General features: G+C 41.7%; 1 protein-coding gene across 1 annotated transcript in view; it reads right to left on the reverse strand.

The window, feature by feature from the left end:
- The window catches only part of LOC308044790 (uncharacterized protein), a gene marked incomplete at both ends in the record, with an annotated part of 55772 nt that overhangs the window by 18170 nt on the left and 23796 nt on the right, over positions 1-13806 (reverse strand). Inside the window, 15 exons of the mRNA XM_080351660.1 lie at positions 1411-1574; positions 1726-1798; positions 2400-2547; positions 2714-2800; positions 5143-5296; positions 5615-5748; positions 5933-6074; positions 6915-7119; positions 7836-8153; positions 11252-11415; positions 11567-11639; positions 11954-12085; positions 12247-12394; positions 13347-13433; positions 13514-13693. Of these exons, the coding sequence (XP_080207786.1) occupies positions 1411-1574; positions 1726-1798; positions 2400-2547; positions 2714-2800; positions 5143-5296; positions 5615-5748; positions 5933-6074; positions 6915-7119; positions 7836-8153; positions 11252-11415; positions 11567-11639; positions 11954-12085; positions 12247-12394; positions 13347-13433; positions 13514-13693 (2209 nt within the window). The remainder of the gene's footprint in view (positions 1-1410; positions 1575-1725; positions 1799-2399; positions 2548-2713; positions 2801-5142; positions 5297-5614; positions 5749-5932; positions 6075-6914; positions 7120-7835; positions 8154-11251; positions 11416-11566; positions 11640-11953; positions 12086-12246; positions 12395-13346; positions 13434-13513; positions 13694-13806) is intronic.

Here is a 13806-nt window from a genome sequence, read left to right on the forward strand (position 1 = left end):
AATGCTTTGTAACAGGACACATTCCATCAGAAAGGATGAGCCTTTAGAGCAGCCGTCTTGAACACAAGCAGCCTCATTCAAGTCCAGGAGCAATGCCAGCAGCAGACTGTGTTTCACATTGCTGGGCTCTGGGCAGAGCCTTCAGGGGTGGCTCAAGGGCATCCACTGCTCTCAGTCTGCAGACACAGCAGCAGGAGCTCCCTGGGCCAAGCGGCCGTGCTGTGTGCGACAGGAACCCGCTGTGTGTTCGGGCCCACAGGCCAGCGCAGTCCCTGCACCTCGGGTTCCACCGCTGCACGTCCTCGGGCACGCGGGATGTGCCCACCAGCCCTGCTCCCTGGGAGGGCACAGACTGCTGCCCGGCCGCTGCTGGTGCTGCCGGAGCTGCCTGGCACCAGCATTGGAAACTGCTGAGAGCCGCTCAGCCCCAGTTCCTTGAGTAGCTGGGAAGCAGCTCAGCAGCTTTGTATCCAAACACACAACTGAACTGTCTGAGGAAGAACTTCACTCTGCAGTGATAAACACATACTGGTTGTTGGGGTGGTTGTAAACTCTGCTCTTCCAGCTTCATTCCACATGATCATCAGGGTTGCTGAGGAACTTTCCAGTTGTCTCATCAGCGCTGTTGCTTTTCAGCATCTTGTTGCAGTGCATTCAAGCTGCAGATACCAAGGCTGTTGTCCTTAGTACAGAAGTTAAGCCAGTCTCTGGTTCCTGCCATGAGCTCAGCTTCAACCCTTTGGGTTGAAGAAAGAAACTGGGCTCATTTCTGGCTTCTTGGATGTGATCTAACCTCTTGGAATCAGCCTGTATCAGTTAACAGAAAGAAAATGAAGCTCCAAAAAATCAAAAGCAACATTTATTTATAACAGTTGACAAAACAAGAAAACAAGCAGAGATGTCAAGCTCATCTCGCAGAGGTTTTTGGTGGATGCTCTGCTCCCTACAAGCTATTTCCAATTAAAGGAAGTGGAAAGACCCTATAAAAATAACACCTGACCATTTGCTTCTGAAAGAAGAGGGGAATAAACATGTAACATCTTCAGATACTTCTGATATTTTCTGTATAGAACATTTCTTACAGATTTCAGTAGATTTCCCAATTCCCCTCTCATTCCTGCCTCTGACAGGAGCATTATTCACTTTTGTTATGCACTGATGAGATATCATGCTATTTTGAGCCTGAAAGATTGTGCGTTTTCTCTCCTTGCTTCATTAAATAGTGATTTTCAGTCCTGCAAACATTCCAAATTTCCCCTGATTCTCTCCTTCCACTGTGATCATGACAACAAATTACATAATAAGGACTCAGAAGAGTTAATAAAATCTGCATCCTGACAAACTAATTTTGTTTGAGTTTACTCTGAGTTTTAAAAGCAAACTCTACCCGCCCTCACTCTTATAAATCACTGTGTTCCCCCCTTTCATCCACTATTTCTTTTAAGAGCTGTGTCCAAAACTCCATTTTGCGTTCTTTCAGTTTCTTTGATGCCTTTTGCATGAGGTCTATTTCCAGGTATCCTTCGTCCAGATCGTACTGAGGCCAATGGACCAATCCTTCTCCGTTGGGATTTCTGGAAATAAGGTAATGAACAGTTAGCTTTTCATTTACCTGTCACTTGTGCTCTGACTGCCAAATTCTTAGGAACCAGCATGTAAGTATTGCTGTTATGGTTCAGGTGGCACAGACAAAACTTGAGCTGTAATTAGCATTGCAATTCTCACCCATTTCTAGCAAAGTTAGTCCAGTATCTCATAACATTTCTGCTAAGCTTATTTTCTTCTTCTGTAGCATTCCCTGCAAAGTGAGACATAATATGGCAACGTTAAAAACTAAATAATCAAAAAAGAAGCAGCTCTATCAAATCTAATAGACTGTATTCAGTTGTATTTGTCCCTCTGAGCTATGGGAGTTTTAACCACCAGAGCTCTAGGAGAGAAGTGCAGATGGATGATTTCATGGAAAGTAACTACTGCTAAAGACAGAAAATGCTTATGTTGATTTCAATGATTCTAAGAAAGTCTATTCTAAAAGCCACTCCTGTAAGTAAAATTAATAATAAGGATGTTTTAAAAGGACCACTTTAGTAAGCATGGATACATTACCAGCTAAGAATGGCTTTCCAAACACAAAGGCAATCTCAGCTCCGTGATCTGCTTTTATAAACTCTGGTACAACCCCTGTCACTGAACTGGGTCGATGCTGAAACTCATAAAAGTAGACTGGGTTGCCAGCATCTGGTAGAAAATGTACAGAAGAGTGTTAGTTTGAGAGCTGAAACTACCTGCCGTCAAAGAGGATAAACTTTGATTACAAGCTATTTTGATAAAATGAAAACACAAGCCGTGTCCATAATCACACCTCAGGTGGAACTCTACATTTCTTCTAAGAGACTCACCTCTATGGTATCTGGCCACTTCAATGGATGGAAAAACAAACAAAGCATCTGTAAGTGCATCAAGAAAACCATCTCGCACCTGAATACGGTTTGCTGCATTCCCTATGTATTCATTGTATACTCGATCAACAACTTCAGAAGTAACATCCTGAAATGAACAAGAAAAATTCTTGTTATAACGGTGATGAATATTATCAAGAGTAACAGCACTGAGTGTGTCACCTGTACAAATATACCCTATATATACAATATACAAACATAGAACCAAACAAGTGAAAGAGCAGTACTGGGTTGTTTTGAAAATGGTCTCTTACCTTAATTTCCATTGCTAATAATCCCTGTAAATGTTGACGTGCAACATTTTCATCGAGACCATCTGCAGTAGCAGGAATTTTCAAAGTCTACATGATACAGAGAATCATATTTAGTAGAAAACCTTATGTTGAAATTATGTAGAAATAATGACATTACATGTCTCTTACCTTAAGCATATCCCATCCAAATTCACAGTTATTTACTCCTATTATATATGGGACTGGATTGATCAATTTTTCAAATAGTAATTGCATGGGATTCTTTGGAAAAAATACCCCATCTACAGATGTAAAGGCAGATAGTAAAGACTGGAGAAAAAAAAAAGACCAAACAACAAAGATGTTAGCTCTAGAAAAAACGTTCAGATTTTCAGTGCAGCTCCACAGCAAAACAAAACACAGTGCCAAGTGAAAATATTGGAAACAATGTATTCAAGGCATCACTACACTTTCTCTGACAGATTTTCTGCACTAGGCAGAAGATTCTGTGCGGACCAGCATTATATTTTATTGTTAGTGAACCACGGGTCATGATGTTTAATTTGCATCTCTTCTTAGGGAGTTCAATCCTACTATGATGTGTGGAGCAGTAGTGGAAAAACTAACTTCTGTGTTGAAACTGGAAAGGAACATGGAAACCAGCACTGTGATAGGAACTTCTAAGTAGAATATAATATAGTATATTAATTAATTTTCAGGTTCTCCAGGAGAAACTGTGACATGTACACACTCTTCTCCTTCCCCTGGCAGAGCAAGGCAGCAAAACACAAGTAGCTCAAGGTGCACGCAGAATGAAAGGAGAGTCACCTGTTGACATTGTTCAGGTGAGTTACAGCACAGCTGCAATGCTGTCAAAGCCTGCAAAGGTCTAGAAAGTCACATCTTTCACTCACTTCAAGTTCCCCTAATATGCAACACGCAAATAGCATGCTCTGTTAGGACTAAATTGGAAAAGTCATTTAAACCCAGTAAGTATAGTTTCACCTACCAGTTTTTGTGCTATTTGTAGTATCTCTTCTTCTGTTTTTTCCCTTAAGCATTCAACGATTGCAGCTGAACTGGGTTTTTCACAGTCAGAGGCAGCAGCAACTCTCTGAAATCAAGGAAAACACTCACTCTTCACCTGCTCCCATAGAAGGCTCCGTGTGCCGCCAGCCTGAGAGCGCAGCAGGGGGAGTCTGAACTTCTGCACAAGGACCAGTGCAGCCGGACACGTTCCAGCTGCAGAGGCAGAGAGCAGGGAGCCCTCAGAACCCTCCACACTGGGGCTGAGCGGAAGGAAGGAAGTCAGCTCTTCGTTTGAAATATAAACAGAATGGATAAAGTCTTGTTTACTTGCACATAACAGGCATCAAAAAAGAGGGAAGGAGAAGAGTATTGAGAATCTGGTGCCATTTTCCTGCCAAAAATCATAGCTCTACTTTTCCGGATGACAATACATGTTCTAGGATTGCTTTACATTTCACACTCCTTCCCTGCCTTCTCTCTTCACTTCCTTAGTTTTTTGCTTTCAGACATTTGACAATTTTTGGAAATATGAAAAGCAAAGCATCATTAAACATGTATTATTTGCACGCAGAAATACTGTCTTTAACGACAGTGGTGGTAGTTTCAGGAGAAAAAAACCCACAAGTGTTTCTACATTTTGGAATACACAGTTTAAGCTGTGCAAAACTATCTGGAAAAATAATCAAATTTACCACGAAGTACCCACTTTTGCTTCTTCTTCAGGATGGTCAGTGAACAAACGCCAGCTTACAGTACCGCTCTCTGAAATGGCTTTATGGAACAAACCCTTTGCCAGGGGAGATAAGATCTATAATAAAGCAAGAACAAGCATGACAAGCATTCTGTTCTGACCACTGACTTAGAATTTCACTCTCAGGAATTGCCATTTAAAACATTTTGAAAACAAATGCCATAACACTCTTATTGTACAGCCTCTGATCTCAGCTCTGATCCCAGGTCACAAAATGCACAACAGGTTCAGCTGTGATAACTTAGCACAAGTGACTGTCAAAGCAAACAGGAAAAAGGCAATACGTTCTCTTAAAGAACTTTTATCAGAAAGATTTTTGGGGGGGTTTGGCCCTACAGAAAAACAAACAAACAAACAAACCACCAGAATTTAATTTAGTAGATGAGGAATAACATTTTGGGTCTGAACGGCAAGATTTGGGTGTGATAAGAACATTTTCATCAATCAGAGGTTGTACTGATATCACATCCTATTACAGACCGAGGTGTTGGACTCAATGATCCTCGTGGGTCCCTTCCAACTCAGGACTTTCTGACTATGATGTGTCATTTACCATTAAACCATCCCTTTTCTCTCTCTGACTTTTCATGTAGGTACTAAAAATGAACATGAAAGCTGGTTTGGTTTTTTTGCCCTAAGTAATTAAAATTAATTATCACTGTGAACTTACAAGAGCAGAAACACTGATTCCTCCTGCAGATTCTCCAACAATAGTGACGGATCCTGGATCTCCTCCAAAATATCTGATATTTTCCTGAATCCACCGAAGAGCTGCTACTTGATCCAAATAGCCCCAGTTACCTGGCGCGTGCTTATCACCAGTGCTGCAGAGAATAGATTTGTTTCAATGCTCAGTGCAAGAAAAAAGGCAGAGAAAAATATAATCTGTGCTATAAGAAATCAGCTGCCATTCTCTACACAACTAAAAAAATAAATGGCTCAGAAAGCATTGAGCTTAAAGTAGCAACCAAACAACAACAGAACGAAGCTCACTTGGGACATGTAAATTGTTCCCAACTGTTGCATATACAACTAAGAAACGTATAGTCTCTTTGCATAAGCAAGTGTCCTGCACGGCTCTTCACCGAGGCTCTGCACACGTAATTGAGGAAATCGCAAAAAACGGAAATAAGATGTCTTACCTAAAATATCCAACGATACCTAATCTGTACTGAATTGTTACCACCACCACATTGTCAAAGGCCGCTAATACTGAACCATCGTAGGTTGAAGCTGCTCCACAAACGAGTCCACCTCCGTGGATCCACACAAAGACCTGGGAAGACAAAACCAGAGACAACCCAGCACGGATAAGAGCTCCCAGTGATAAAAATTAAATAGAAGCCAAAATATTGTATGTAACTTGATCATCAAACTGCAGCTGTAAGTCTGCAGATAGTACAGCTTCTAGGTTTACTGTACAATAATTGTGCTAGAGGTTTTATAATAGTTTTGCTTACCGGCAGCTCCTGTTTTTCTGTAGCAACGGGTGTATACACGTTTAGGTATAAGCAATCTTCAGACACTTGGAGATGAACTTTTTCTTTTCTATTAGTAACAAGGTACGAAATTAAATTTCCTTTTTCTTTATCCTGTAGACACCTGAATAAATGAGAAATAAGTAACTAAAACCACAAAACTAGGAAGTGTAGCTTTTTTGTACTACCAGAGTAAAGTGCTAACCAGAAACCAATCTCTAGTACATTTCCAGATTGTTTGCAACAGAAAACATTTAATATTTTTTCACCTTCAAGCTACGTTCTTCCTTTGAGCTCACATTAAGGAGATGTGTAAAAATGAGTCACAATCTATGGCAGCACACAGGGACATGCAGATACAACTTTGTGTTTCAAAACGTTTCAGAAATATACCTGCAACTACCTGTGGCTATAAATGCCTTCAATGAAAATGCAAGTTAACTATTTTGCATCTTCAATGGCTTTTTGTATTGTAATGGTGGTTCTCAGGCTTGAGACACTAAACAAGGGCAGTAGCACAAATGCAGAAAAGATATTTACAACATAGACTAGAAATGCTCTGCAGTGCTTATGTGTCCTGTGAAGCATGTGACTCGCTCCACATTTTGTTCTTTGAATGTTTTATTCCAACATTTCCTCAGCTTCTTTCTGTTTCTGCTCCAAAGCTACACAGTTCTTATACATTGCTAAGCAATGACCAAATGCTCCAAAACATGAACATCATTAGCAAAGTGCTGGTCCACATTAGTTTGTCACTAATGCCCATCAGATAAGAGCTTTTCATAAAAAGAGCAGCTTATAGAGGTATCTTTAGGAATGCATTCATTGTAACAGTCACAGGTGGCAATGAGATGGCAGCAAGGAATGTATCTTTGTGGCTTGTGATTGCCCTACACATCAGTGTCCTGGACTTGCATACCATGTACGAGTCTTACAAAGATCCCTGGCTGTGTTGTTGTCTTACATTGGTGGGTAGGAAGTGGCATCTCTGACTCCTTTCCACGGCTCAGGTGGCTGGGGTTCAGAAAACCTCAGTGGCCCAACTGGCGGCTTAGCAAAAGGAAGCCCCAGGAAGACATTCACACTCCTCTCGGCTGCGTCCACTTGGAAGCGGTACCCTCGGACTCTCCCGTATTTGGTCTCCACTTCTGGTTGCTCTGCATTGTGTCCTGGGGGACGTGAGCACAAAATAATTGGTCTATTTGTAAGTAATTGCCAGATTTCTAAGAACTTTAGCTGCTTAAATAAACACCTTTTGTTTCAACAAACTGAAATCAGAATTGCTGACGTCATTTCAGCCTTCATTCTGATTGTTTTCCATGTATAAACTCCCTCAGGTATATCAGATGAATTGTCTTACTATCCACACACATCAGTAATTGCATGTAGATCTTAACTCTTTTTGATCCATGTTGTTAGTTAAAAGTCCAGTTGGGTGGTCTCAATAAGAAAAGAGCTGTGAACACACAAAATACATTCCAGAACTTTGTATGTACAGCTAAAAGGAAAACCTTCTATCATTCCGAAAAATGCTCTGCCATGTACAAATACTGTTAGCATTTAGGTAACATTTGTTAAACATTAGTGTGAAAGTTCTCTATATCAAATTACAGACGTGGTGCAGTGGTCTGCGCTGCCCCAGCAGACAAGATGTTGAGACAGGAAGCTGATTTCTTTATTTGCACAATCAGTCAAGTAAGACAAATGAGTGAAAGCAGATCACAAAAAGAAATTGAGAAATGTTTGCTCTTCAGACGTAATTTCCATTCAGCAAGGTTGTTTGCCCAGCTCCTCCGCTACAGCTGGGGTTCCCATAGGTGAACAAGCTGCCACGGGCTCTATTTCCTTACAGAAGGCAATAGGTAAAATCCCTTCCCAAGCTCACCGGTAGCTACAAGCGCCGTGACCCCAACAGTCAGAATCAGCGACAGCAGCAACGCGTCCTTTCCAGTTGCCATTTTCAAGCCAGTCACATATTTATCCCCGCAGCCTGTTGCCTTATATACCCTGTTACGTGTATGTGTTACGCAAGGCAACTGCTGATTAGCAAAAGCAATACTCAGGCTGTGAGACAAATCGATGCTTGCTTGGTAGCTAACAAAAGAATTAGAGAGCTTCTCAACACTAACGAGATTGTTCCTCAGCTTTTGTAGCATGGGAACAATATTAAAGTCTGTGGGTGGGAACTCTACATTTAATGCCTCTGAAAAATGAGGAGGGTTTATGGGCTTCACATCTATCAATGTTGCATGACATGAAAAAGAGGGAAGAGAAAGCTGAATAAAGGTCTTGTGTTAGTTCTACGTGAACTTTGGGCCTTTTTTTTTGGCACGCCTCAGTAGCTCTTGCCCCAGAAAGGCTGTTTCGCAATTTTATAATATATCACGAGAATTCTCAGATGTCAAAGACAGCACAGATTAATTTACTGCTTGCACCTTTGTTTTCACCTGAGTGGGCCATAAAGACCCGCAGTCCTTGAATTAGTTCAGCACAAATAGTATGCAGCTAGTAGCCCTGTGCACCAGGACTGTGCTTGTGACCTTTACTCCAACCTCCCTCAGTGTACCTGCACAGGTGTGCTTTACAGCCCTTGCAGGTAACCCCAGTCAACGTTAACCTGGGCTGCTCAGGGGGCAGAGTGTTGGCAGGTGGCCGAGGCTCCTGCCCTTTGTACAGAGCTGTGAGTTGTGGCACTACACTGTTGCCAATACCAACGCCCTTTATTTTTCCCCTTCATTTACTATCCTATTTTCCAAACATTTCTCTTCAATCCTCCTTTGTTCTACTCACTACTTGTTTTTCAAATACAGGATCCGCAAAATCTCTCAACTCGTGTCCCATCAAGACTCCCAAAGAAGCAGTTGCTTTGAAAATGTTACCAGTGCAAAACAGTTTCTGCCAACTCTGCCAATCTTAGTTAAAACAAGAAAATAAACAAATGGGATTTGAGATCCCTACACACTTGGTAGAGATGCACAATCATGACCTATACGTGGCAACACTTACTCCAGTTATATAGACAAACTTGTGGAATCTGGGGACAGTGTTACATACCTGGTAAGTGGAATTCTTGAATCCTCTTTGGCATTTAATTTTAAGAGAGAACATGTGGCAGCTTACCCTCAATCAGTGAATAATGCAGAAGTCAGGCACCAATCAAAAACCAATCCTGACACCAGGATACATCCAGGGCAGTTGGTCCATGAGTGTTTAGTTTCCCCAGGTGAACGACGCGCAGAGCACGGTGGCGGTGGAGTTCACTCCCACCATTCCTCACTGCAGCATGGCGACCTTGATCGGCCTCTCCATAAAAGTAAAACTGATCAGATCGCTGCCTGAGAGGTTTAAGGTGAGTAATCAAATTGCTCTAATGAAAATTACAAAGAAAAAAAGAAAGGCGCTACCTAACTCGTGAAAACTGACTGGAGTGGTTTTGCTCTTGCGGGTGAGGGGAACGCTCTGGAAGCAGAGAGGGCCGTGCGCTGAAATGTGGATGCAGAGTGGCGGGTCCGTGACAGCGGTGTCAGGGCGAGTGGGGTCGCGGGGGCAGTGACCTGCAGTGCTCTGCAGCACGGGAGGAGGGGAGGCTGCTGCCCTGGCTCAGAGAGGCTTAAGCAGATGGGAATGCACAACAGTCTGCGAGTTTAGACTTCATTCTGCTCTATGCAGTAACTGCCGTTGGCAAGAATACTCTTTTTGCCCTCTTTTTGTTACGGTCTTATATTTATCATCAAATATCAAATAGTTTGAACCTGAGCTTCCAATGTACTGTTGACTTTGTCCTCTTTTTCTTTTGTGATGCCTTTTAAGCTGGATGTTCACATAACACCAGGAACACATGCCTCTGAGCATGCAAGTAAGATGTTTAATGCTCTGGTTTGTGGTTTTCTTTGGGTTTTTTAATTTTGAACATGAGAGGGGAGAGAGACTCCCACACTTGCAGAGCAGCTCTTGACTCTCTGGGACTTGACATGCATCAGCTTCTGGGGATGTAGCAGAACAGCAACATGTAATGATGACACTGGAATGTCCTGTACTGTACTGTTGCCATCTCCTCAGGCGGCCTGTGCTCTCAGCTGGTCATGGATCTGCCTGGGTTCTGGAGGACTCAGAAAATGGGGAGAGGCTGGGGGGAAATTTCCTCTTGCATTACAGCTACAGGTGCTGCTGGACCACAAACAGCTTTGTGGTTTAACCTTTGATAACACGCCAGCTGTGACTCGAGACTGCAACTCTGCAGCATCCCTGGCAGCTGTAGAATTACAGGTCTACCTGGGTGCCATAGCAGCGTCAGAAACTTCTGAGAGCTGCTCAGCCCCAGTTCCTTGAGTAGCAGGGAAGCAGCTCAGCAGCTTTGTACCCAAACACACAACTGAACTGTCTGAGGAAGAACTTCACTCTGCAGTGATAAACACATACTGGTTGTTGGGGTGGTTGTAAACTCTGCTCTTCCAGCTTCATTCCACATGATCATCAGGGTTGCTGAGGAACTTTCCAGTTGTCTCATCAGCGCTGTTGCTTTTCAGCATCTTGTTGCAGTGCATTCAAGCTGCAGATACCAAGGCTGTTGTCCTTAGTACAGAAGTTAAGCCAGTCTCTGGTTCCTGCCATGAGCTCAGCTTCAACCCTTTGGGTTGAAGAAAGAAACGGGGCACATTTCTGGCTTCTTGGATGTGATCTAACCTCTTGGAATCAGCCTGTATCAGTTAACAGAAAGAAAATGAAGCTCCAAAAAATCAAAAGCAACATTTATTTATAACAGTTGACAAAACAAGAAAACAAGCAGAGATGTCAAGCTCATCTCACAGAGCTTTTTGGTGGATGCTCTGCTCCCTACAAGCTATTTCCAATTAAAGGAAGTGGAAAGACCCTGTGAAAATAACACCTGACTATTTGCTTCTGAAAGAAGAGGGGAATAAACATGTAACATCTTCAGATACTTCTGATATTTTCTGTATAGAACATTTCTTACAGATTTCAATAGATTTCCCAATTCCCCTCTCATTCCTGCCTCTGACAGGAGCATTATTCACTTTTGCTATCCACTGATGAGATATCATGCTCTTTTTGAGCCTGAAAGATTGTGCGTTTTCTCTCCTTGCTTCATTAAATAGTGATTTTCAGTCCTGCAAACATTCCAAATTTCCCCTGATTCTCTCCTTCCACTGTGATCATGACAACAAATTACATAATAAGGACTCAGAAGAGTTAATAAAATCTGCATCCTGACAAACTAATTTTGTTTGAGTTTACTCTGAGTTTTAAAAGCAAACTCCACCCACCCCCACTCTTATAATTCACTGTGTTCCCCCCTTTCATCCACTATTTCTTTTAAGAGCTGTGTCCAAAACTCCATTTTGCGTTCTTTCAGTTTCTTTGATGCCTTTTGCATGAGGTCTATTTCCAGGTATCCTTCGTCCAGATCGTACTGAGGCCAATGGACCAATCCTTCTCCGTTGGGATTTCTGGAAATAAGGTAATGAACAGTTAGCTTTTCATTTACCTGTCACTTGTGCTCTGACTGCCAAATTCTTAGGAACCAGCATGTAAGTATTGCCGTTATGGTTCAGGTGGCACAGACAAAACTTGAGCTGTAATTAGCATTGCAATTCTCACCCATTTCTAGCAAAGTTAGTCCAGTATCTCATAACATTTCTGCTAAGCTTATTTTCTTCTTCTGTAGCATTCCCTGCAAAGTGAGACATAATATGGCAACGTTAAAAACTAAATAATCAAAAAAGAAGCAGCTCTATCAAATCTAATAGACTGTATTCAGTTGTATTTGTCCCTCTGAGCTACGGGAGTTTTAACCACCAGAGCTCTAGGAGAGAAGTGCAGATGGATGATTTCATGGAAAGTAACTACCGCTAAAGACAGAAAATGCTTATGTTGATTTCATTGATTCTAAGAAAGTCTATTCTAGCCCCGCCCCCCCCTCCCATAAGTAAAATTAATAATAAGGATGTTTTAAAAGGACGACTTTAGTAAGCATGGATACATTACCAGCTAAGAATGGCTTTCCAAACACAAAGGCAATCTCAGCTGTATGATCTGCTTTTACAAACTCTGGTACAACCCCTGTCGCTGAACTGGGTCGATGCTGAAACTCATAAAAGTAGACTGGGTTGCCAGCATCTGGTAGAAAATGTACAGAAGAGTGTTAGTTTGAGAGCTGAAACTACCTGCCGTCAAAGAGGATAAACTTTGATTACAAGCTATTTTGATAAAATGAAAACACAAGCCGTGTCCATAATCACACCTCAGGTGGAACTCTACATTTCTTCTAAGAGACTCACCTCTGTGGTATCTGGCCACTTCAGTGGATGGAAAACCAAACCAAGCATCTGCTACTGCATCAAGAAAACCATCTCGCACCTGAATACGGTTTGCTGCATTCCCTATGTATTCATTGTATACTCGATCAACAACTTCAGAAGTAACATCCTGAAATGAACAACAAAAATATAACAGTGATGAATATTATCAAGAGTAACAGCACTGAGTGTGTCACCTGCACATCCCTGGCTAAATAAACCCCAACCATTACCTTCTTTCACAAACATCCTCAGCTGTGCAGAATGTGGCTCAGAGCTCAGAATGGGGAATTACATGAGTGACTGGATAGAAATGTTCTTATGGAAAAAGGGGTTTGCAACAACTAAAGATCAAACTTCTTAAATAAACATCAGTCAGTGATTCTGATACATAGATATGGCAGTCTGTTCTCACTACTGTGGAAATAACCCTCGTAAGAGAAAAGGAATCCCGTTGGATTTCATAAAATTCACTTGTTTGTAGAAGGCCATAATTTTTGTCCTTTCAGAACAAACTGTGTCTCTGCATTTCTAGGTTCATGATGGATGTCTGTGACACTGAATGATCCCTTACAAATGCTGGCCATGCTCATGAAGTCCTTTATTCTTCCATAAGGAACCAGAAGGCTAAGAGGTTTGTAAATTACAGTGAAGCAAAACCTCCAGACAGCTAAACATGGGTCTCTCAGTCATCTCACGTTCTCCTGTCTGGATACCTACTGCTTCAGAACAGCATGTTCTACAGGGCTTGTGTCACACCTGCTGGTACCATGCATGCCTTGGATAACCTGGGGAATCTAAAATGTCACAAGACATCTGTGTTTAGGTACCTGAATCACTCCCAGATTTCCACAGAACTCGTTTTAAGGTAGAAGGGCATTTAAGATAGAAATTTAAAGTGTATTTTCAGTCATTAGTGGCAACAGGGGCACAGTATCTGCTGCCTGATACTGGCCTGCAGTAGGAAGCTGTCAAACGGAATCAAGTTTACCTCTAAAATATACCCCATATATAGAATACACAAACATAGAACCAGAGCAGTGAAAAAGCAGCACTGGGTTGTTCTGAAAATGGTCTTTTACCTTAATACTCGTTGCTAAGAGGCCCTGTAAAAGTTCACGTGCAACATCTTCATCCAGACCATCTGCATAAGCAGGAACTTGCATTAACTGCATGATACAGAGAATCATATTTATTAGAAAGACATTAACAAAATGATATATTAATATTAACATTATAAATCTCTCACCTTAGGAAGCAGCCATCCAAATTCATAGTTATTTATTCCTATTATATATGGGACTGGATTGATCCGTTTTTCAGATAGTAGTTGCTGGGGACTCTTTGGAAGAAATACCCCATCTGCACTTGTTCTGATGTACGGGGGAGCCTGGAGGGAAAAACAAACAAACAAACAAACACCAGCTTCCTTGGCACAGAAATTTTGACTCCAGAAAGAATTTTCAGATTTTTACTGTAGTTCCAAAGCAAAACAAAAAGCAGCAAGAAAAAAGATAGGAAGAAACATATTCAAGCATCACT

This window comes from Nesoenas mayeri, assembly GCF_963082525.1.
Source record: "Nesoenas mayeri genome assembly, chromosome: 12".
In the NCBI taxonomy this organism is placed as follows: domain Eukaryota; kingdom Metazoa; phylum Chordata; class Aves; order Columbiformes; family Columbidae; genus Nesoenas; species Nesoenas mayeri.